Below are 23,927 nucleotides of genomic sequence, written 5' to 3'. Positions count from 1 at the left end.
GTGCGCCACAACTAAGACCCGATGCGGCCAAAAATAAATAAATAAATATTAAAAAAAAAAAGTAGGCAGGAAAAGAGGAAAAAAAGAATAAAGAGCACATGGGACAAACAAAAAAATGTCTATCAAGATAGTAAATAATATCAATTGATATTATTTTAATCCAATAATATCAATTACATTAAAGGTAAATGGAATAAACACACCAATTAAAAGACAAACTGCCACACTGAAAGAACCAAATATACTTTTGACAAGAAAGCCACCTGAAAAGTAAAGACATTGATAATCAATACGTTAAAAGTAAAAAGACAGAAAAGAATACACTATACAAATTGTAATAAAAAGAAAGCTGGAATGGCTATATCAGACATAGTAGATTTATTGCTAGGAAAAGACATTAAATAATGATAAAAAGATCAATTCTCCTAAAAACAGAGTCAAATACATGAAGTAAAAATATATATAGCAATGCAGAAATAAAAAGACAAATTCACAATTATAATTGGAGACTCTAACACTTCTTTCTCAATAATCAATAGAAAAAGTAGACAGAAAATTAACAAGTGTATAGAAGTCTTGAATATTATCAACAAACTTGACTTGATTACCACTTACAGAACATTCTGCTCAACACTAGCAGCATACGAATTCTTTTCAAGTGTACATGGAAGATTCATAAAGATAGATCATATTCTGGGTCATAAAACAAACTGCAACACATTTAAAAGAACTAAAATCTTATGAAGCACATTGTCTAACTGTAACAGAATTAGAATAGAAATCAATAACAGAAAGATATAATATCTTTCCAAATATTTAGAAATCAAACAATGTAGTTTTATATAAACTATGGTCAAAGAGGAAGTCACAAGAGAAATTAAGAAACATTTTGAATTGAATGAAAGTGAAAACATGACACATCAAAATTTGTTAGGTGGAGGTAAAGCAGTGCTTTGAGGGCAATTTATAACATTATTGCTTATATTAGAAAAGAAGAAATGTCTCAAGTTAATTATCTAAATTTCACCTTAAACAAGTAGAAAGACAAGACCAAAACAAAACTAAAGCAAGCATACAGAAGGAAATAACAAATAAAAGAGCATAACTCAATGAAACTGAAAATAGAAAAACAAAATCAATGAAACCAAAAACTGATTCTTTCAAAGAAGAATAAAATTAATAAACCTCTGGCCAGAATAATCAAGAAAGAGAAACAAGATACAAATATCAATCTCAGGAATGAGAGAGGTAATGACACTCTGATTCTATAGATATTAAAAGGCTAATTAAGAATTATTATGGAATATTATGAATAATTTATGTCCATAAATATGATAACTTAGATAAAATGCACTAAGTACTCAAGAAGAAGGAGATATCTTGAAGAGTCCTATATCTAGTAAAAAAATTAAATTCTAAATTAAAAACCTTCCAATAGCATTAGTTTTAATTCATGAAAGCCTTTTAATAATTGATTTCTAGCCCGATAATTAAATTTTTATATTTTCTCTTGCATCAGAATTTTAATCTTTATCATAATTCACTGAAATAAATTTGTTCCTTTTAATGATTAAAGTGTATAAATAGACTAGAAAAAAATCAGGATTTTAGTTTCTAGCAATAAACTAAATGTCTTCACTCTAGTAAGGAAAAGCATAGTTATATTCAAATATTCATTTCACAGTAGTAAAATAAAGGTCAGTTTACCATAAGAAAAAATGACTTGTATGTAATACAAAATATTTCTGCCATATTCTTGTTTTATAATATTAATTATTAATGAAATCCTGTTTTTTAATGTCTACAAAAGAGTGTCACCTAGGTGTTATCAATGGATGATATGAGGTGTTGTTTTATAAATGGCATTTCTAAGATCTAAAATGTCTGAAATTCGATGGTGATTTTAGAATGGAGATATATATGTATATATATATACATATACATATCAATATATACACATATACATATTCACATATACATATTCAATCTTTAAACAACTCCATAGGTAGGAATGAAGTAGGAATTCTCTTGATTTTAAAGATGAATAAATTAAATTATCTTGATTTAATGAAAGAAATTGAGGCTTAGGTAAATTAGATAACTTTATCAGGATTATATAGTTTAATAGAGATAGAATTTGAATCTGGGTCTGTCTCTTAAACCCACCCACCCACTCATCCATCCATCCATCCATCCATCGGCTATGGATTCTATTTCCCATTAACTACTTTTGTGGTCTCAAAGAGTTAGTGCTCCTTTCAAATATGTCCTTATATAGGAGAAAATGGTTACACAGAAAGGAAGACAGTAACAAAACACTGATAAATCATTTGGAAATTTCTGTTGCCTTAAGACACTGTTAATTAAAAAAGAGAAAAGAGAACCAATAATAATGAGGTCCACAGGTACCCTATATATTCACTGATAACTCATACTGAGATAAATGAACAAAAATTCAAGCTTTTAGAAGAAAAAAATCACAGTGTACAACCATTGGTAAATAATCAATCTAGATTCCTTTAATGAAAGCCAGCAAACTTTAACCTTTCTGTCTTTCATAAGTTGTTTTCTGATAAGTTTGGCCTAAACTGACTTAATTTTAGTATTATCACATTTCTCAGGTAGTATTTGTTTCCACAAATTTTTGCCTCAGTTTGGCCAACACCTTTCATTATGAATAGAAATTAGTTCTTTTGGTGATTCTTGTACCAAGCACAAAAATCCAAGCAAATAAGAATTTATTAGGATTTTGGTAAGTCTCCCAAGAATTTCTGGCACAATGTTGAGTTATAATTTACTACTTGATAATTGTTGTTTTATTGGGGAAACTGTTAGTTTAATGTCTCTGAAAAATTACTGTATCTTTGATGATGAAAAAGAGCCTTCTGATATCAATTTATTCTTCAATTAGGAGAGAAAAATACTCACGGTTGAGCCCCAATTTCTCGTAGATGATAAAAGAGTTGGGGGAGATAAGTTTGAAGAAGAGTTTCAAACAGCAGACAGAGTGACACAATACCCTGGATACAATAATAAATCACAAGAGAAATGCATAATTTAGTATTTAAAAATGAACTCTGCCATTAAATTATTCAAATGGAAATGAGAAAAAGATTATCAATATAAATATTTTTTTCTTTTTAACAACGATAGGCTCCCCACGTAACCTGGCATGTAGTAATGTTAGGAATTCAAGGAAAACGTCATTTTATAGAAAAACCTGCTACTCTGTAAGTCATATAGTATCACGTAGGTCCAGCAAAATTAGTTTTTTCTGGATGCATTCCAGTTTCCAGGTATTTCTCTGGTGCTATAGCCACACCCTTCACTTTCTCCTCCATATGTCCCTTCCCTTCCAGCTGTCTCATCCATCAGGGAAAATATTTCCTGCTTTTTTAACTCTTTCATTGAAATCCATCCCCAGGGAAAGACTAACTGTTTGAAATTTGCACCAGGAAGTTATCAAACAAGAATGTTTGATTACTTAGTATAAGGATAACTTTTTTAAAAACTGAAATCCACTTTTTTAAAAGGGCATTATCTGTAGAGTACAAAGTAGATGGTTTTTCAAGTGCATTTATTACTTGACAGCTCTGAATAAAGTCTTTCTTGCAGCTCAGCATTCCTCAGGGTTGATCTTTGTAGGGAAGTTCTAATCCTCTTTTTGAATTTCTAAAGAAATAAGGCTGTCATGGTTCCAAATAGTTAAGTCTGGCTGCAAGCCAGAAAAGATGACTGCCTGTAAGTCTTTATTTCACTGAATAAAGAACGGGCAGAGGCAGGGCTGTCCCAATCAATCAGCTGAAAAAGGACACCTTAGGGTCAGCGCGGATACAGAGAAGGCATATCCAGAGTTGCTCAGTGGCAAGCTTCAGTGGTCTGCACAGGGAAAACATCACGGGTATCTACTGGGAAGCCAGTTAAAAACATTTTTTTGAAACTCTGAAGCATAAAATGGTACAGAATATGCGAGTAAGAAATCTGAGGCTAAGGATGAGTTCTAAGAAAAAAGAATTATTAATATATTTTTGGTTATTCTAGATTAAATATGCATGCAATATAGGCACTAAATCAAGTTGTCTCAGAGAGAAGAAACCCAAGATAATTGGTGGTACTTCATTTGCTCATCCGTGACATCCTGGATTTCTGTTATTTGCCCGCTCTCACTAGCAATGTATGAGAGCAGCACTGGAGACAGGAAGGTGGAATAGGGATACACAGGAATGGCGCGGGGAGGATAATGAGCTGCTGTTTAGTTGGGTAGCAGTGACAGTTTCCTCTTTTGGGAAACTTGGTAGCCCTGACGCATTCCAATTTTTAATGTTTTTTCTGGAGAGTCAGTCAAGTTACCCACAAGCAGACCAAAGCAGGCTCAAAGACAGAAAAAGTATAACTGAAATAAAATAAACACTGCTTTTACTCAGGCTAAGGAGGGTGGGGGTGGGGGAAGGAAGATACGATAAAGGACTGGACAAAACAAAACAGATACAAATACTCAACTCCCAGTATACTTCTCTTTGAATTTCATGTTAAGGCCAGGGAGCCATCTATTGAATAAACACAAAGGAGATATCTAGTTTGATAACTGATAATTAGCCAAATTGAAAAATTAGGGACAAATAAATGTTTATTTTTCATTAACAAAGAAAAGAGGATGATGATGATAATCATAACGACAACAATAAAAACAGCAGCCATCTATTTACTGAACATCTGCCACGAGCCAAGTACTACCCAGGTGCTTTGTACACTGCTCTACAGCACCACAGAAACTCATTATTAACTCTGAAATGAGTTTCAGAGATGAGGAAACCAGCATTCAAAGAAGTTAGCCACCTTTGTCAAAGAAAACAGTACAGACATTGCTATGTTTTTTCTTTCAACATATAAAAGATAATTTAAATGCAATTGATAAAAGGCTTTTTCCTCTCTAATTATTACTAAAACTATTTAAATATCAATTTCTTCTTCTCCTTCATTTATTCTATAGAAAAGTGTTGCTTCATCTCACAAATTAACATTTGTTTTTCTTAAGGAAAGAAAAAACAGATTAGAGTCTGGTTTGATCCATTTTTTTTTTTTATGAACTTACAGAAGGATGAGAAGAGATGGAATGAAGTCTGAAGAAAAAACGCACATACATCTCACGGAATATCTGATACAATTTGGAAGGTTCACGGTACAGAAAACAAAGTGGTGCAACTGAAAGAACAAAAAAATTAATTAATAATATTGCAGAACTACTAAAATTAAAAAAATAAGTTCACAAAACATGACAGAATATTTTTTAGTAATAATATTCATTCATAGACAAGTTTAGAATCATATATATATTCTTTTTTCATGTTGAAAAGGGAATATATGCACACGTAAAAAACTGAGTCATTAAAAATTAAAAAGAAGGGAGTAAATTATAAAATATTATAATCTCAACAGTAGAATAAGAATGACACAATGGAACTACATAGGGATATTGAAAATTCAAAGTAACTTTTAAAAACTACATAAAGTCAAGTCTCTCTTTTTTTCAATTGCAATAATAAGAAAGTGACAATCAGGTAATTCATTTTTACTTTGTCCCACAAAGGATCTTTTGAAATTTTTAATTTTTGAAGTCAGGTAAGTAAAATATAAGATGATTTACGACTAGCTTTTAGAATGATGGTCTTCAACTAACTGAATTTGAAAATTAAAATTTTGATTAACAGTTTAGGCTATTGGTCTATATTGGCATATCTCAATATGTATCTAGACAGATTTCATAGGCTTAAAATAAAACAACTCTAAGAATTTATTTCTCTAATGAATTTGAATTAAGTTTTCTTTTGTACCCAGTTCATGGCAATTAAGCACAGGTGGGTCAACTCAACCAGACAGCCCATAGCTGACTGTCAGAAAGTCAGATTTTAAAATCAGATGCTGACCTGACAGTCTGATTATTCTGTACTTGCGAACGTGGTCATGCTTTTCATCTTTTCAAGACTCAAGAATTTTAGGCAGCATAAATACACTTATAATGCAGATATATAAAACTGCATTACCTAAATATTAATTTTAATAAAAGTGACTTACTTATTGGGTAATTTCATCTATGATATAGATCAGACAGGTAAGAAGGTCTTGGGCTCTATAATGTCAGTGATGCCCTGAGGGCAGTAGGCATTAAGTAAGCAGGGAAACCAATGAGCCAATTCAGCTCACTTCCTTCTGACAATGTGAAAGGAAAAAATGATAAAAAATTTTAAATTCTGACAAAACAAAAATTCGATTATCTGGGATAAATGGCGGTGCACAGTATTACTGATGAATAAATTATCAAAAACTAGCATTGCAACTGAGAAATTTCACTTTTTGAAGGGCAAAAGAGAGACAAATCAATTTTAGGGTGGTAAATAGCTAAATACATCCAAAAAAAAAAAATTCCTTATATATATATGTATAGGAAAAGACCTTTATGTTATATATATATATGTTTAAAAACTAACAGCCATGTCCTTTCACTTCAAAACTAATTTTAAAAAATTATTTTACTATCAAAATAAATTCCTACTTATTTAAATAGCCCCAACTGAGGTATTCTATATATTTAAAAAGAATAACTCACATTCTAATTGCAACAACCTAAGAAAAAGCAATGTGGCACAAATACATGGTATTATTACAAATTCAAAATGAAGGTTTGGAATTCATTTACTTTTTGTGATGATGCATATTCTCCCCTCTAACTTCTTAAGTTATTGATATATAAAAACTTGTAATTTGAATCTAAAGATTTTAAAGATTCAGTAATCATTAATGATCATTTCCAGTGAAGGAATGAAAGAGAATTTTAAAATCAGCACTTTTCTATAAACATATATAATATAGAAAACGTTATAATCAGTTATTATTCAAGATGCCACAATTGTTGATGTTGAATTCCCTTATACAGCTATGAAATGGAAAAGTTTTAGTCCATTACATATAATATGTAAAAAATCTTCTACATGACTTTATTTTCCATTTTAAGCATCTTTCCCTATTTGGTTCTTCCATAAAAATGAATTAGCTCATCATCTTTTTAACCAATTAAATACTGCACTATAGGAATTTATTTATGAAATCATAATATACTACACCTACAATAAAAAACTTCATTAATCTACATATGCGGGAAAGGAGAACGCCAGTTTAGAGAAAAGTTTTGAATAAATTTTTAAAAGAGGTAAGTATTATAATTTTAAAGAAATACAGTAACTAAAACTAAAATGGCCTAGTACTGTGTAGAGTTCCTGGGGATAAGTTGCGATTATGCTAGTATACTGGTTCTAAATAAGTGGTCGCTGCTCTAAACTATTTGTGGATGCTTAACATATTTTTCTAAAATAGTATAAACTGTATATCAAACATTTTGCATCACTTATTTCCTTAGCAAACGTTTCCCCCTTGGGTGTATAAACTTTAACCTATTAAAATGACCAGAAATGTGAATAGGCAGGAGTCAAAGATGTATTTTGTACCCTGAGAGTTGTTAGAAGATTTAAACTTTCCTGACATTATTAACTGTTCTCCAAATCGCTCAAGTACACCTTTTAAAAACTAATTACTTGAAAAATGCTTGCAGTTGGAATTATTAAAATAAAAGAATAAAAGGGCTAATAACATTTTTTATTATTAAAGGTAAAAATTTATATTCTTAACCTTTTTAGGTTTTCTATTTTAAATTCCTCACATATTTATAAAAGAGAAATATGCTGGAACCTCACTATAACATTATGTGTTACATTATGAAATTTTGGTTGCTCAAGAGAATAAAGCCAAGGGCAGCATAATGCAAAATTCCTAGGCACTTTGAATCCTTTTCATTGTATGCTGGTTTTAAAAGTTTTATATTGGGTTTCCCTGGTGGCGCAGTGGTTGGGAATCCGCCTGCCAATGCAGGGAACACGGTTCGAGCCCTGGTCTGGGAAGATCCCACATGCCGCCGAGCAAGTAAGCCCGCGTGCCTAGAGCCCGTGCTCCGCAACAAGAGGGGCCACCGCAGTGAGAAGCCCGCGCACCGCAATGAAGAGTGGCCCCCGCTCTCTGCAACTAGAGAAAGCCTGTGCACAGCAACAAAGACCTAACGCAGCCAAAAATAAATAAAAATAAATAAATTTATTAAAAAAAAAGTTTTATATTATGTCATTCATGATGACTGTCTGATGCTGAACACTTGAGGGGTTTTTTACAAAGAAAAGTGTTAATTTATTGCTGATTCTTTTTACAAAAGTAAACATTAATGTATATTTCTGTTTAGTCTAAAGGTTGGGGAGTAGGAATAGTTGGGACAACAATCTTCAACAAGCTCATATGTAATGCATGAAAATTTAAAAATTAAGTGGCACTTAAGGCATAGAGCATTCTTCCTCTTGCTAATCTTTGTTAAGCTTCCTGCATTCCTCATTCAATGATACGTGAGGCCACAAATGTGCTCAGGGCTCTCAAACCTGCACATGCGTTTGTCATGTGTGCCTCAGGATGACTGGATGCTTCAGTGTAATTGTTGCTGTGCACACCAGCCAGTCTGGAGAAATCATGAACTCACACTCAGTGTTGTCCCTCCCTTTGCATTCTTTCTGACCTATTATTTTTTTTAAAGACTTATGAGAATCAGTTTAGGAATTTAAGCAATCTCATTTTACATCTATTAGAACTAAATATCAATGTGTAGCTCTAATTTCCATTGAATTAGAAAATGGTAAACCACAGAACCATTTTCCTGGTATGTTCAATTCTAATTTGACAAGCAATCACCATCTGAGCAATTATGATGCCCCTTTATTTGAAAAAATTTTTAATTGGACATATAAACAGATATCAAATCCAATGTTTAAAAATGTTCACAATAACATTGTTAAGTGTGTGGGTGATGTAATATAAAGTGTGATTTTCATGTTTAATTTTCTAAAGTGTAATAAAAACAGTGAATATTTTAAAGCCCAACTTACCATACATTGAAAATCCATGAAAAGGGATTACACCTAAAAAAATAAAAAAGTATTTCTTTTCAATTAGTATACCCACTGAATTATTAGGTAAACTTTAGAGGATTAAATCCAAAAATAGTGAGGTTTCCTATTTTTGCTTCAACTTTGTTCATGCATGTCAGAAAGACTTAGTGATGGGTCACCAACAAAACAATAGGCTTTTTAATACCTTTAGAAAAGCAATCTAGAGGTTTTCAATATATATCCAGTTAACTTTCTATTGATAAAGTTGAAAATTAAGACTGTGAATATGTGTTACAAAAAACAGAACAAGGCAGATCACAGAACTAAGTTTAAGAACTAACTAAAACGGTCTCAGAAAGTCAATAGATTAAGTCCTTCTTGAAGCAACTTCATCCTGTATATTGGAGTCCAATCTGTTAAAAAATAAGTGAGCATTTCAAGGCACCTCTTGTATAGATGCATTCCCTTATAAACTTACCACAAATTACATCACAGGATGTGGTTTAGAAAAAATATTGGCAGGAATATGGTACAAATTCAGTGTAATCTTTGGCAAGAATTATACACAAGTAAAGTGCACATCCATTTAAAAGAAAATACTCGAAGCCTAACTTGGTATGCTAAACATCTTGTCACACTCTAAGTGAAAAATTAGAACTTGTACAGCTTAGGTTCAAAATGGAAGTTCTGTAATACATACACCACCATATATCTAACACAGTACTAAATCAGGCTGCAAACACAAAAGAAAGATGAGAAGTTTACTTTTTTGAAAAATAGCACAGAAATGCTTCATTCATCTGACATGTTCAGAGGCAAAAACTTAGTGTTGGCAGAGCCTTCAGAGGTCACCTAGGGTAAGTTCTAACAAATGATAGTTCAGTCTCAGTCTAAAACATCCAGCAATAGGGGGCACATTCATTCGCAATACAACCAATTACAATTTTGAACAGGTTTAATTTGGGGGAGAGTTATTTCTCATACGGAGTGAGACTCTGGTTCCTTGTAATCCCCACTTATGTTTCCTAGTTGTGACCACAAGGGTCACATGGAACACACCTAACTTATCTTCTATGAAAACTTTCAGAAATACTGGAGGACATTGTTCTTTCCCCCACCCCTATCACCATCACCACCAGGTTGGGTTTTTTGTTTTGTTTTTTGGTGTTTTTTTTTTTTTTTTTGCTCTGAGACTTTATTAGTTTCTTTAACAGTTCCTCAGATGAAGTGGTCCTGAATACCTTCTCTATTCTATTCTCCTCTGGACAAGCTGTAGTTTACCACAGTCCTTAAAGTGAGGTGATGAAAGCCTCTAAGCCTTTTTCCTCCCTACACACCCCACAGCTAAAGCACAGTGCACTTGTGCAGCTGTTTCTGACCTAAGTAAAGGACTGTATTCTTATCTCTATTACATTTCCTCTTTGGTGAACCGTTCCAATATGAGATAATCCTGGATTCTCATCCTGTTATCTAATGTATTCCCTCTTCTTCCTGGGTCCACATTACTGGAAAGTTTGATAAATGCACTATCTATGTCCTCATCTAGAGCATTATAAAAATGTTGAACAAGACAGAGTGAGGACAGGACTTGTCACTAGAGACCTCCTTCCATACTGATAGTAATTCATTGATCAGCATCCTATTGTGGTAAGTTAAGAACACAGACCAGATGTCAGACAGACTTGGTTGGGTTCATCTAGCTCTGTTGTTTAAGAACTTTGTGTGCCCTTTAGGTAAGTTCCTTAATTCCCCTAACCTTCAGTTTCCTCATTCGTAAATCAGAGACAATGCTAGAACTACATAAATGATTAAATGAGATAATGACTGTAGCTCAGCCATTAATAAATAAATAATTTAGACTCAATAAAAGTTAATTATTGATATTATTATTCACAAATTAGCTCATATTTCTTTGATGATCCTAGAAGTAATTTTATCAAAAAAAGTACGAGGAAAATCCAATATTATTCTGAACTAGTATGCCAGGCCAACCACCTTTAGAATTTTGTGCTGCATCACTCTTAAACTTCACAAGCTGTAATTCTCAGGATCTACCTTTTCCCATTTTTCCCTAGTCTTCTAGGGAAACACACCACAGATGATTCATGTTGTCCAACTGTGTCTGAATTCTGTGTTGTTTATCATTTCCTGTTTATCTCTGTTTGATTAGCTACCCTGTTCTTTCAGAACCTTCCTGCTCTTCAAATGCTTCACACTCAACTGCAGAACTCACTTCCCCCCTCTCTAGAAGGCTGATGCCACTGACATAAATTCTCACTTGTCTGTTCTTTACCTCAAATGTTCTTCACACATTTCATCTGTTTTCTCACTTCCCTTTAGGGAGGTCTTCGGAGGAAGATGTTTCTTCCTTTTTCTTTTTCAGAGCTACCATCTTCACCTGTGTTCTTAATCCTGTTTCCTTCACTTTCTCTCATAGAAGCTATGGTCAGATCTGTGGCTTGTCTATGTTTGGCCTGTGAGCTAAGAATGGATTTTACATTTTTGAAAGATTATTTTAAAAAACAACAAAGAGGAATATATGGCAGAGACTGTTTGCGGCCAGCAAAATTTAAAATATTTACTATCTGGCCTTTTACAGAAAAGTTTGCCAACCTCTGCTTTGGAATCCTGCCCCATCAATTTTCCTCCTCACCCTTTTGTGTGCATCATTCAACAAATAGGAATTGAGCCTCTACTATGTGCCAGACACTGTTCTGAGGTCTGGAGCCTACTTTTTATTAGGGACAGGAAAGTCATGATAAAATAAGTGAATATATGTCAGACAGTGATCAGTGCCACAAAGAGAAATAATGGAGGGAAGGGGGAGAGAGAGGAAAAGGCTGGGGGAGGGAGGAGGTCTTACTGATAAAAGAGCCATTGAAGCTAAGTAGACGAGAGTCACCTGGTAAGAGGTGACCGGAGGCCCTGGGCTTCTCGTGGTGATTGCTGTGAACTGGGATAAGCTTCCTGAGGTCGATGGCCTGAAGGCAGAGAGTGGTGGCATCAGCTCTCACCCCTACTAGTGGAGGAGCAGAGGCAAGGCGTGGGTAGGTCCTATCAAAGTACTTCTCTCTCCAGTCTCTCCTGTTTCACTGCAACCTTTCAGCCAAAGATATTACAAATACCCTTGCTAATAATAATGACACCAAAGAAGAGGAGGAGGGGGACTTGTCCATTTTCTTCCCTGAACCTTACTTTCCCATCAAACAAATCTCTAATCTCTCTTCTTTCCTTGAAGCCAAGCTTAACTTTTAAAAAACTATTCAAAGTAACTTCCTTTATTTCCACATTATATATATCCCCAGTTCCTTAAACTGGTTCCCACCCCCTCACCCCAACTCCTGATGGCTGAATCCAGGCATCTGCCCTGTGTGTGTGTCCTGGCCCCCTACCAACTGAACGTTCCGTCTCAAACTTGAGCCCACCAGGCACTGATGACGCTGTGCAGTCAGGCTCCCTGCCTCAGAAACTTCTGCTGCTCTGTTGTTGTTTTTGTTTTGTTGTCTTTTGGACTAGTTCTCTCTTCTGCACACTCCTTAAATATAGCTACTTTCCAAGACTCTGTCATACTTGTTTTCCCTCTCCTTCCACCAGTATTCTCATTATTAACCTGTAATTCAAACAGTAAAAACCCAGTTTCCTGCGCCTCCATCTGGACTACCTAGTTCTGTAAACAACTCCTTAACTCCCTAGGCTTCGAGGAAGAAAGCTTTGAGTCATCTTTGCTTTCTAGTCCTCCCTCAGCCCTTATACCTAAATGTGATTGTGTTCCTTTCCTGTCCCTTTAAGATAAGAATGCTTAACTCTTCAGGATTCAGCCACAGTCTAACATCAGCAGCTTCGTTTTTCTTCCCTACCCCGCAAGTACAACTCTAACCCTGCCAAACTGACTGCCAACCCTTCAGCCTCTGGGGCTTAAGGACAAGGGCTGTAGGCCATGCTCTCCTACACCTCTAGCTGTGTCCCAGCCCCACCCCTTCGAGATTTTATTTTATTTATTTATTTATTTAAAAATAAATTTATTTATTTAATTTACTTATTTTTGGCTGCTTTGGTTCTTCGTTGCTGTGCGTGGCTTTCTCTAGTTGTGGCGATCAGGGGCTACTCTTCAGTGCGGTGCGCAGGCTTCTCATTGCAGTGGCTTCTCTTGTTGCAGAGCACGGGCTCTAGGCATGTGGGCTTCAGTAGTTGTGGCACGCGGGCTCAGTAGTTGTGGTGCATGGGCTTAGTTGCTCCGCAGCATGTGGGATCTTCCCGGGCCAGGGCTCGAACCCGTGTCCCCTGCATTGGCAGGCGGATTCTTAACCACTGCACCACCAGGGAAGCCCCCTTCGAGATTTTAAACAATACTCCTCCTAGAAAGATCTCCCTGACAGCCCCTGACTCTCCACCCCCAATCATTCATTAATCAGTACTCTTGTATCAGCTGACTTGCCCTGACTGGTTGAGGTACCCTTTCTCCTCTGTGAGCCTAGACAGCCCTGAGCAATTCTGGTTCCACTTTCTACCTGCGTACACTTAGGTCGCTTACTTAACCTGTTTCCTCATCCAGTACTGCTCTTAGACCAAGGCAGGGGGGCTTGGAGTAAGGGCCCTGCCCTGGCCCTCCTCTGACTATACCCCTCACCCAGAGTTCATGTCCCTCCTTTCAGACCACAACCCAGACACCCAAGACTGAAATTCCCAGCCCAAAGGCTCCTAGCCAGCTTCCAGGGTCTGCACAGCCTCTTAGGTGGAGCTACCTTCTTGATGGGTGCTATCCTCAGGATGGAGAGGTGGGCAAAGGATGGTTATTTGTGGAAGATGTGAACAGAGCTTGGACCTGCAGGCTAGTGGGTCCACATGCATGAAGTCTGTCCAGGTGTGGGGTAGAGTCATAGATAAGAAGCGGGTGAGGGATACCACAAGCTAGGGACTTCTGAGGAGTCTAAGAATTCTGAATCTGAAACTGGCCTTCCAGACTGTTACAAAGGTATATTTTTCAAGACAAGAAAACAAAGTAGACTTTACTTATCAGTTTATTAGTCTGATTTATAACTTCTAAAAATCTAGACTTATAGTAGTTGGGCTTCCAATTGTACTCCTGCCCTGGACCCTGCAAAAATTAGGAACAGACTTTCCTTCACCTGCAAAATGAGGACAATACCAATGAAGTTGTGAAAATTAAATAAGATGATGTATGTTACATGCCTAGCACAACACTTGATGCAAAGTCAGTACTTAACAAATGACGTTTTCATTCTCTTATCATACAATCATTTTTTGTTTTTCTCTCTTCCAATGAAATAAATTACCTGAGTATAAAAACTATTCCTTATTTATCTCTATCCCCAGAGGCAAGCTTATTGCCCCGAATATAAAAGGTACTCATTAAATGTTTGTGGAATGAATATATGCAGTCCTAGAGAATCTACCTCTACCATTTTTCAACTGTTCACTTTCTTCCTACTGCCAGAGCTGAGTTCAGGCTCTGATGAACTCTTACCTATGGTCCTGCAAGAGCCTCCTAATTGGTATCCCTTTACCAAAACTCTCTGCCCTCCAACAAACTTTTGTAATGGTTCAGGTTATCTTCTAAAAAGGTTGATGAGACCATGAAAAAGACCTCTACATCTATCGAGGATTTTCCTCTGACCATTCATCCATCCACCAAGTATTTGCTGAGTTCCTACTCACACAATTAATCAATATTTAAAAACCTACTCTGTAGCCTCTGGAGAGATTAAAATGAATATAACATTTTCTCTGTATTTATGGAATTCACATTCTAGCCTTATAATATAGGCTAAGTGTCTACAGAGTGAAATTCAAAACCTTGATCTGATCTTAACCATTCATGATGGCAACCTGAGATATATCTACCTCCCCTTTGTCATCCTGACTCTATACCTACTGTGGTACAGCCACACTAGATTATTCATCATCACCAGAACTCATCATGCACTTTCATACTTTGCTGGCTTTGAACTTGGTAATTCTGTACCATGAATTGCTTTAATGTCTATCAAAACCTTGCTAAGGACAAGTAACATCTCAGAGAAACATACCAAATCTCTTAATCATAATTAAATGCTCATTCTTCTGCATTCTCATGGCATTTTGTTCACATTTCCATCACTATAATTTCACTGTATTTTGTGTTATCATTAGCTGTTTAACAGATTGCTCCAGAGGACGGGAAATATGTTTTATTCATTTTTGTATGCATTTTATGACACCACATAGTTGATAATGAATATAGTTTTGCTGAATGAATGAATGGGTAGATGGGTAAGTTAATGATGAATAGAGAAGGAGCAAGAAATTTATTGGTCTCTAGTCGGGAGATCAGGATTCCACTGTGGGCTTATCAGAAACCAGCCGGGTAACCTTAGGAAAGTCATCAAACCTCCTGAGCTTCAGTAATTGGTTGTCATTAAAAGGGACTAAGATTGTCTCTGAAATATCATCTAACTCTAGAGTTCTATGTTCAACAACTATGTCTAGGGCAAATACAGAAAAATTTGTGAGACTTGAAGAAAACTGGACATATGAGAATCTTCCAATGGTTAAGATTCTTTACCAACTTAAAAGTTTTTTGCTTTCTAAAAACAAAAAGTTCAAAACCAGATTAGATACACACACTGAAAGTCAATATTCCTAATGACACTATAGCCACCAGCTCTAGTTCAATGGAATACTTAGGAGGGCCCAAAGACCATCTTTCTTCTTTAATTTCTCTCTTTGTTTATATCTTCGGTTGAGTCTCTTTTTCTTCTTGTGAACACCCATCTTTTTCTATCTTCCCTAATTTCAGCTTCATTTTATTTCCTTTATTGATTATAAACTTTTAACAAATAATTTTAAAAGTTCATCTTCGCCTAATCATGTTGACATGTGAAAGAAAAACTAAGAGAGAAAAATAAGTTCATAAATAGAAGGCATATTTTGATATCTTACAAAAATATAAGTATACATTATATCTTTCTAAATACTACATGTCAAAGCAGGTTGCTATTATACAAAACCCCTATATTCTTACTGCAAAAACACTTTTTCCTTCCTCTATTAAGTACTGCAGAAACCTTTAAACAAGCATGTTAAAGTAGTCAGAAATGAAGACCTTACTATTATTATTTTCATCTTCTACAAATATTAATTAAAGATGTCCTAAGTATAGGAATACCTTAATCAGGACAGAGCGCTTTTCGTTAGTAAGGTTAGAGTGAATGAATTAGTGAACTGCCAAGAAGCAAAAGGGATGCATGTATTAAGATGACCCATGGTTAATCACACTTTCACCATATTTCCCCCAAGTCCTGAAATCTATAGCTGCTGTATAAGCAGCTAGGTTATAAGTTATTTGAGGCAAGGGCCACAATTCATACTGTGTATCGTCTTCAGCATCCAGCATAGTATTTTCTACAAGTGAGATGTTCAATATATGTTGTTAATGATGGAAATTCAAGCATTTATAAGTATGATCACAGCTTATAAATAAGATACTAAAGTACTAGATTCATTTATGAATAAGCAATTAACATATAGGACAGGAGGCTCTCAATAACTCAGTGTTGAAATTATAAATGGCCCACAAAGTCATACAGACATGCATTCAAGTCTTGTGTGTCTCCAGGAAAGTTACCAACACTCTCTGAGTCTCTATTTTCATTTTTGAAAATGGAGATAAATAATACTAACTTCACTGGGTTGTACTAAAGCACCAACAAGTTAATGTATTTAAAGCATACCAGTATAGTATTTAGTACACAGCAGATGCTCACTAACTATAGCTATTTTATGCTCTCAGAAGGGAGAGTACCACATTTAAGTATCAGCTTAAACCTAAGGAAAAAAAAATTTTGTCAGTATTAAATAAAGGTTCACTTCTGCTTAATCAAGATTAACCAGGGCTTAAGATTCCAGAAGAGGGTACCTAGTTTGCTCTGTTGAAGAAGGACAAAGTCAGATTCTGGCAAACAAAAGTAGGAGGCATAAGAAGCAGTGAATTCATTAACACTCTAGGGCACATACCACCTAAAACATTTCTTTGATCTCAGAGGCTGTCATGTTCTTGACCAGTTTTTCAAAATCCTTTCCTTTCCCTCTCACCACTTCAGTCTTTCAAGGGTCAAGTTTCATCCCTGGCCTTCATCCAAGAGTGTACTTTTAACAGGCATTGGGATGCTTGGGACACCATCGCTAATCTCGCCTCAGAGTTCTACAAGTCTGCTATGAGTAATTATTTTAAGATCCTAGCCTACCTCTATCTAACTGAAGAAAGTCTAAAATATTAACTGCCTACTCCATTCAATAGAAATAACTTTATAAAGTAATGATTTAATGGGCCTTTGACATAGTCCAGAATGGTAAACATCATCAACAAAAATAAATCTTGAACTAGATGAGATATAAATAGTAAATATGACTCAGAAAACACCTCAAATATTAACAAGCTTTGCACTTACTAAATATTTTCCCTTCATTTCCTCACTGTCTCTATTAATACTTAGCGTTTATAGTTGTACCATAACTCTCATATCTGATTCACTTTAACATCATTCCAGTTGAAAGCAAATTTTTACACTCTTTCATTTGGGATTACTTAGTACAGTTTATTTAATTCAATGTTGAAATAATCATTTCCTCTGTTTATTCTCATTTCACATGTAGCCTACAGGTCAGTAAGCATAGGGATTAGGACAATGGTCAAATTGTTTTCTAGCTATTTCTGCTATCTTTCTGAATTGGAACTTCAGAATATGACTTTGTTACTTTATTTTAGTAGTTAAAAGTTCCCAAAACATCAGAACATAACCATGTTTAAATATCAATCTAGAAATGATACTTTAAATAATTAGTTTTTCAATTTATGTCCAAAGTTACACATGAAATGAATTTTGGATTATGAGATGTTTTAAATTTATTTAATTAATTTAGATAACAAAGTACACTGCTATTTATCAACCTGACATTTGCAGGCAGATTTAAAATGATATATTTTTGTTATTTCTTCCAAGAGCCTTTCCTAATCTTTATTGTGAGGGGTTGTCCTGCACACTGTAGGATGTTTCGCAGCAACCCTGACCTTTAACCAGGAGATACTGGTAGTATTTCCCTCCCCTCTGACAACCAGAAGTGTCTTCAGACATTGCCAAATGTCCCTGGAGGGTAAGGGGATGGAATTGCCCTTACCTGAGAACCACTGCTCTGGAGTCCTAACACTCCTCTCCCTAATGTTCACTAGCAATTACTTATTTTGTCTTGTAGGAAACAAATGGTATTAGCAAATTATGATGTTTGTTTATTTTAAGTCTCAGTCAGATCTATGTATATTTTTCCTATAAGTCTCACCTCCTTGCTTCTATTTTTGCTCCTCTATATTCTTCTACATTCATTCCCTCATTCCTTAGCTCACTCATTCAATAATGTTTCCTGAGCAGTGACTTTATGCCATGCATGATTCTAGATGCTAGATAATGTTGGTCATCAAAACTATTAAGGTCCTTATTCTCTTGGAGCTTAAACTTTTATTCTACATAGCAGTCAGGATGATCTTTTAAAAATATTCATCAGGAACTGGAGGAGAGATGTCACTGAGAAGAGTGAAGTAGAAAACTCTAAAACTCCATCCCTCCGCTATAGCAATGGTTAAACTGGCTAGAACTGTTAGAATCAACTTTTTTGAATTCTGGAATCTAATAAAAAACTTACAACAACCAAGGAAATACTTAATAAAGAAAGATGCTACTGAATTTTGGAAAGAGAAGATTGTGATATTTTAATTTACCCACCTACTACCCCCCACTCTCTAGTTTGGTGGCTATAAAGACAACTGTCCACATTCCTGGTGCAGCTTTCTCATGCCAGAGGGGGCAATATAGATCTTGAATCAAAAAATTGTGGTTGTGTGTTTTGACCTGTCTAGTAGCTACCTGAGGGATTGGGCTGAAGTGGCCAGACAGGTGATATTTATCAGATTTTTTTTTTTTTTAAATAAAAGCAAATGTATTAGCCTTAGCCACCTGGGGTAGCAAGGGATAACAGATGGGGCAAGGACTAGGCAGACTGAAAAGCCTCGGAAGGAAGAGACTGGAGAAGCATAAATATGGAGGGATAAAGGCTTTGAAAAGCTCCTCTGTAATGAGCGGAATCTAGAAAAGACCTGAGAAGAACTTCAGCTTTCATTTCTGCCTGATTTCTGGGCTGTGTGCACGCAGGAAGTGAAAGCTAAGGCAGAGCCGTGAATGGCCTGGCTAAGCCTTGAAGGAGTACTCCCTACATAGAGTATATCAGTAAAGACTGATTTTGGTTCCAGACATTTAAGGAAATCTCTGTCAAATCACTAATTGATCACTAAGCTAATGGAACAGAGATTTGAGGGGGCACTCAATACAAAAAAAGATAATTTTTACAAAAACAGTTTAGAAAAGTCACTAAAAAACTACAACCCACAACAAGCAACAGCAAGTCCTGGGGAGGGGAGAAAATCTGATTTTTCAGAGTTACCACAATGTAATACTCAAGATATCCAGTTATCAACAACAAAAAAATTACCATGCATGCAAAGAAATAAGTATAGTCTATTCACAGCAAAACAAGAAATTAATAGAAACTGCCCCTAAGGGAGCTTAGACATTGGACTTACTAGACAAAACTGTAGATCAACTGTCCCCCTAACTGGTCTGGCCCCTGTCTCCCTCTCTTACCTCACCTTGTACCAGTTTATGCTTTGCTCACTCTCATGAGTCACACTGGCCATCCTGTTGTTCTTTAGTTCATCAAGCGTGTTCCTCTTAGGACTTTAAACATGCTGTGCATTCCCTTTGGAGTGCTCTTCTCCTCCTCCTTTGCACAGCTCACTCTGCACATTCTGGGCTCTGTTCACATTCTACCTCCTCAGAGGCATCTTTTCTGACTTCCTTATCTACAATAGCGGTGCCCTTCCCCCACCTCCCTACCTACTATCAATTTCTGTTCCCTTTAATTGTTCACATCATCACTCTCTGAAATTATTTTCAGAGTTATTTATTTATGGTAGCTACTTATGTACTTGTTTATTGTATGTCTCCCTCACTAGAATGTAAGCTCCTTGGCAGCAGGTACTTTATCTGTGTCCTTTAATAAGTATTTATTAAATGAATAAATAAAGTTATACATGTTGAACAAAGAATAAAAACAAGAAAAGCTTAAAAATTTCCTGTGAGGAGTCTCCTTCAGCTCAGAAATTTTTGCTCACCAGTTGTTTAATAAATCTACTAGAGAACGTCTTTCCACTGACAAGGCTTCAAATAAGGTGACAGGGTAATGTCCGAAGCCACGATGGCCTGTTATTTCCATCCTAGGAAAGGAGATCACAGGTGGGGAAGTGAGTGAGCAAACCTCTGTCCCCGTTTAAGCAGCTGCCGGGCCAGGGGTGGACAGTGTGTCAGTGAGCTGCAGGCAAAGCTCTCTGGGTGAGCCCCTGTGACCACGAAAGCCAGGCCACTTTTGGTGGCAGTGGGAGAGGTGTCCTTGAGATTTCAAAGTAATCCCATCTTTGGCGGAGGTTGAAAAACAGGGCGGGTAATATAAAAATGTTGCATGGTATTGCCTTGAGTAAAGAGCAAAGGGACAGTGGACTGACTGCTCTTTGTCTCTTCTTGTTCTGCAGTTTCAGACTCAATCCCCAGAGAAGAATCTCCTCTGATTCTGGTAAGGTTCTAAAACTACCTGAGACAAGAAATGCTACTTAAGTATTAAGATTATGAACAGCTTATGAACAGCTTTTAATTTACCCACCTACTACCCCCCACTCTCTAGTTTGGTGGCTATAAAGACAACTGCCCACATTCCTGGTGCAGCTTTCTCATGCCAGAGGGGGAAATATAGATTGTGAATCAAAAAAGGTGGGTAAATTAAAATACCACAATCTTCTCTTTCCAAAATTCAGTAGCATTTTTCTTTCATAAGTTTATAATAAATGGGTTTATCCCATTAAACATTAAACTATTTTTTTTTCTGGATGAAATTGTTTCTAGAACCTGTTATATACATCAACTTTTTCAATATATTAACCACTTAATTTTCTTCTAAAAGATACTACAATGAACTCAGTAAAATTTTTCTGAGGTAGTAGGGCATGGTGATTAAGCATACTGCTTCTTGGGACTTCCCTGGTGGTCCAGTGGTAAAGAATCTGCCTTACAATGCAGGGGACTCAGGTTTGATCCCTGGTCGGGAACTAAGATCCCACATGCCTTGGGGCAACTAAGCCTGCATGCCACAACTACTGAGCTCGTGCGCCTCAGCTAGAGCCTGCGGGCCGCAAACTACACAGCCCACATGCTCTGGAGCCTGCGTGCCACAACTAGGGAAGAGAAAACCCGCACACCACAACTAGAGAGAAGTCTGCGCACTGCAACAAAGAGCCTGTGCGCCGCAATGAAAGATCCTGCATGCCTTAATGAAGATCCCGCGTGCTGCAGCTAAGACCCGACGCAGCCTAAAATAAATGATAAACACATTTTTTTTTTTAAAAAGAAAGTTTAAAAAAAAAAAGTCTGACTTCTTTTCTGAAGTCAAAGAACTTGGGTTCAAAGCCTGGCTTTGCCACTCACCAGCTGGGCAAGTTAACACTCTGTGCCTCAGCTTCTTTATCTATAAATAAGGATAATACTAGTAGCTGCCTCAGAAGGTTCTTGTAAGGATTAAATGAATTAATACATGGACTGTACTTAGCACACTGCTTAGTATATAGTTCTGCATGGAAAAATGTTAGCTGCTACTGCTGTGACTACTATTACTATTATTGTTATAGCAATATTTTTTTTCTTGGTGCCTTAGCTCATTATAAAAGTCTTAAATTACTATAATATGTTACAACCCAATGATACTTATTTAAAGGGTGGAGGGTTATTGGCTTTTACATAAAATGGTCCCAGACTGATTTGCAGGAGTGCTTTTATATGCTGTTTTATAGCTTTTCTATTTTCCTTTGTGAGGTCTCTGATTTTCACTTCTACTGTTGTTAATCATTTTTCCTATGTATATCAGTTTCTTTCCACACTTCTTTTGTTACAGGGGTCATAAAAACCAGCAAACCAAGTTTGTTAGGCATGTGTGTTAAGTAAAAGCGAATATATTCTAAACTAAGTTGGAAAAGCTCTCCTATGTATGAATAGAGAAAAGAAACTTGACTCCATGGACATCTCATTTGGCCTTTCAGAGGTATTTATTTTTCCTTATTTTCTGATTCTTATATAAATATAAAAAGTTATATGAAAATTAAGTTTCTGGGGAGACAGATGTAACAAAGTTTACACATAAATGTTAAGATTAAAAAGCCTCTAATTTAGTTCAAATAAATACTCATTAAGGTCCTACTATAGCTAGATACTGGAGGAACAAAAATGAATGATATGGTCCTAAACCTCAAGAGGCTTGCAATCTAGAGGGGGAGATAAAGCATAAACAATTAATGCCAAGATAATATAGTAAGAGATACCAAAGATATTCACACTGGGTACTATGGGAGCCTAGAGGAAGGGCCCTTAACCTCACCTGGGGTTCCAAGGAAAGTTTCCTGAAGAGGATCACGCCTGAGCTGAACCGGAGGGCAGCCAGGTGAAGAAATGTTGAATGCGCTATTACAAGCATGGGAACAGAAGTCATGAGGTAGGAAAGCAGCATAGTGCTTTTTTGAGAGTATGTAGCTGTGTTTGTGTAAAGAATTAATAATTTGATATTGTTGTGATTAAAAAAAAAAGTGAAATGGGAAATGGTGAGAAATGAAGCTAGGAGTTAGACTGAATACGGGCCAGAGTCAAGAGAGGTTCTCTTATGCTATGCTGAGAGGCTTGGACATTGCTTATAAAGAAATGGGGAGCCATTAATAAAACTTTAAGGAGAAAAATGGCAATTTTCAGATTTTCCTTTTAGATGTATAACTGAGACAGCATTGTAAAAGACAGAGAAAAGCTAGAAAAGACTGGACGAAGGGAGACAAGTTAGGTGTCAGTTGCAATTAATAAACTAGAGATAGGAAAGCCTGAATGAGGGCAAGGTAGTAGTTATGGTGCGGTAGAGAGGGTTCCAGATGTAGTTTGAAGATAAAATTGGATGATCCTGGTGACTTATTAGATGAAAGGGGTCCAAGATTGAAAGGAATCAAGGATGACTATCAGATTTTAGGCCTTGAATTACTGGTTAAATGAGAGTACAATTAACGGGAGAGAGAAAGAGGACAGTGTTTGGTTTTTCTTGTTGTTGTCATTTTGTTTTTTAAATTTAAGTTTGCTTTTGTTTTTTTCTTTTTTAAATAGTGGGCAGATGAAGATTAATTAGTTCAGGTTAAATTTGAGTTAAATAATGTAGAAGTCAGAATTCAAGATATCAGTTTTAGAGTAATTAACAAATGGAAGCAAGAGAGCAGATAAGAAGTCCTAGGAAAATGTGTGAAAAGAAGAGCAGCAGAAAAAAAAAAAAAGAACAGCAGAACAAGAGTGGGGTGGGACATTGGCATGCCAGCACTTAAAGAGGGACAGAGGAGGCTAGCCTGTGAGGGAACCTGGGACAGCACACTGAGAGGTACAAGGAGAGGACAGTGCCTTGAAAGCCAAGGACGAGTTTCAGATGGGCTGGTCAGTAAAGAAGCTAAACGCAACTTGTATCAGCTGCATTTTGTCAGCACTCACTACACATCCGGTGCTGTTTCATACAGTGTTATCTCCTTTAATCTGTTACCCATGTGCTATAGATGACAAATCTGAAGTTCAGCGAAGATGTATAACTTACCCAAGGTCATAGCGTGAGCTGGCAGAACTGGGATCTGAACCCAGGTCTGCAGGATTACAAAGCCCATGTTCTTAACTCTGCTGGAGTAAAAGAACTTCTTCAGGATGCAACTTTATAGTATCATAATAAGGACTGCTATATATTGCTTTTCCAAGAGGCATATCTTAAAAATATCTGATAATCTCAAAGAAATAATATTCA

The 23,927-nt window shown here is 36.0% G+C and overlaps 1 protein-coding gene across 3 annotated transcripts in view; it reads right to left on the bottom strand.

Moving 5' to 3' along the window:
• Positions 1-23,927, bottom strand: part of TBC1D19 (TBC1 domain family member 19) — a 170,429-nt gene that overhangs the window by 20,649 nt on the left and 125,853 nt on the right. For all 3 annotated transcript variants that reach the window (XM_061191298.1, XM_061191297.1, XM_061191299.1), the window contains 3 exons: positions 8,970-9,002; positions 5,093-5,202; positions 2,929-3,020 (listed from right to left, as the gene is read on the bottom strand). In XM_061191298.1, the coding sequence (XP_061047281.1) occupies positions 2,929-3,020; positions 5,093-5,202; positions 8,970-9,002 (235 nt within the window). The remainder of the gene's footprint in view (positions 1-2,928; positions 3,021-5,092; positions 5,203-8,969; positions 9,003-23,927) is intronic.

This window comes from Eubalaena glacialis, chromosome 5 (genome assembly GCF_028564815.1).
Source record: "Eubalaena glacialis isolate mEubGla1 chromosome 5, mEubGla1.1.hap2.+ XY, whole genome shotgun sequence".
NCBI lineage: Eukaryota > Metazoa > Chordata > Mammalia > Artiodactyla > Balaenidae > Eubalaena > Eubalaena glacialis.
The sequence above is the reverse complement of the archived record's forward strand: the minus strand, read 5'-3'. Positions and strand labels throughout refer to the sequence as shown.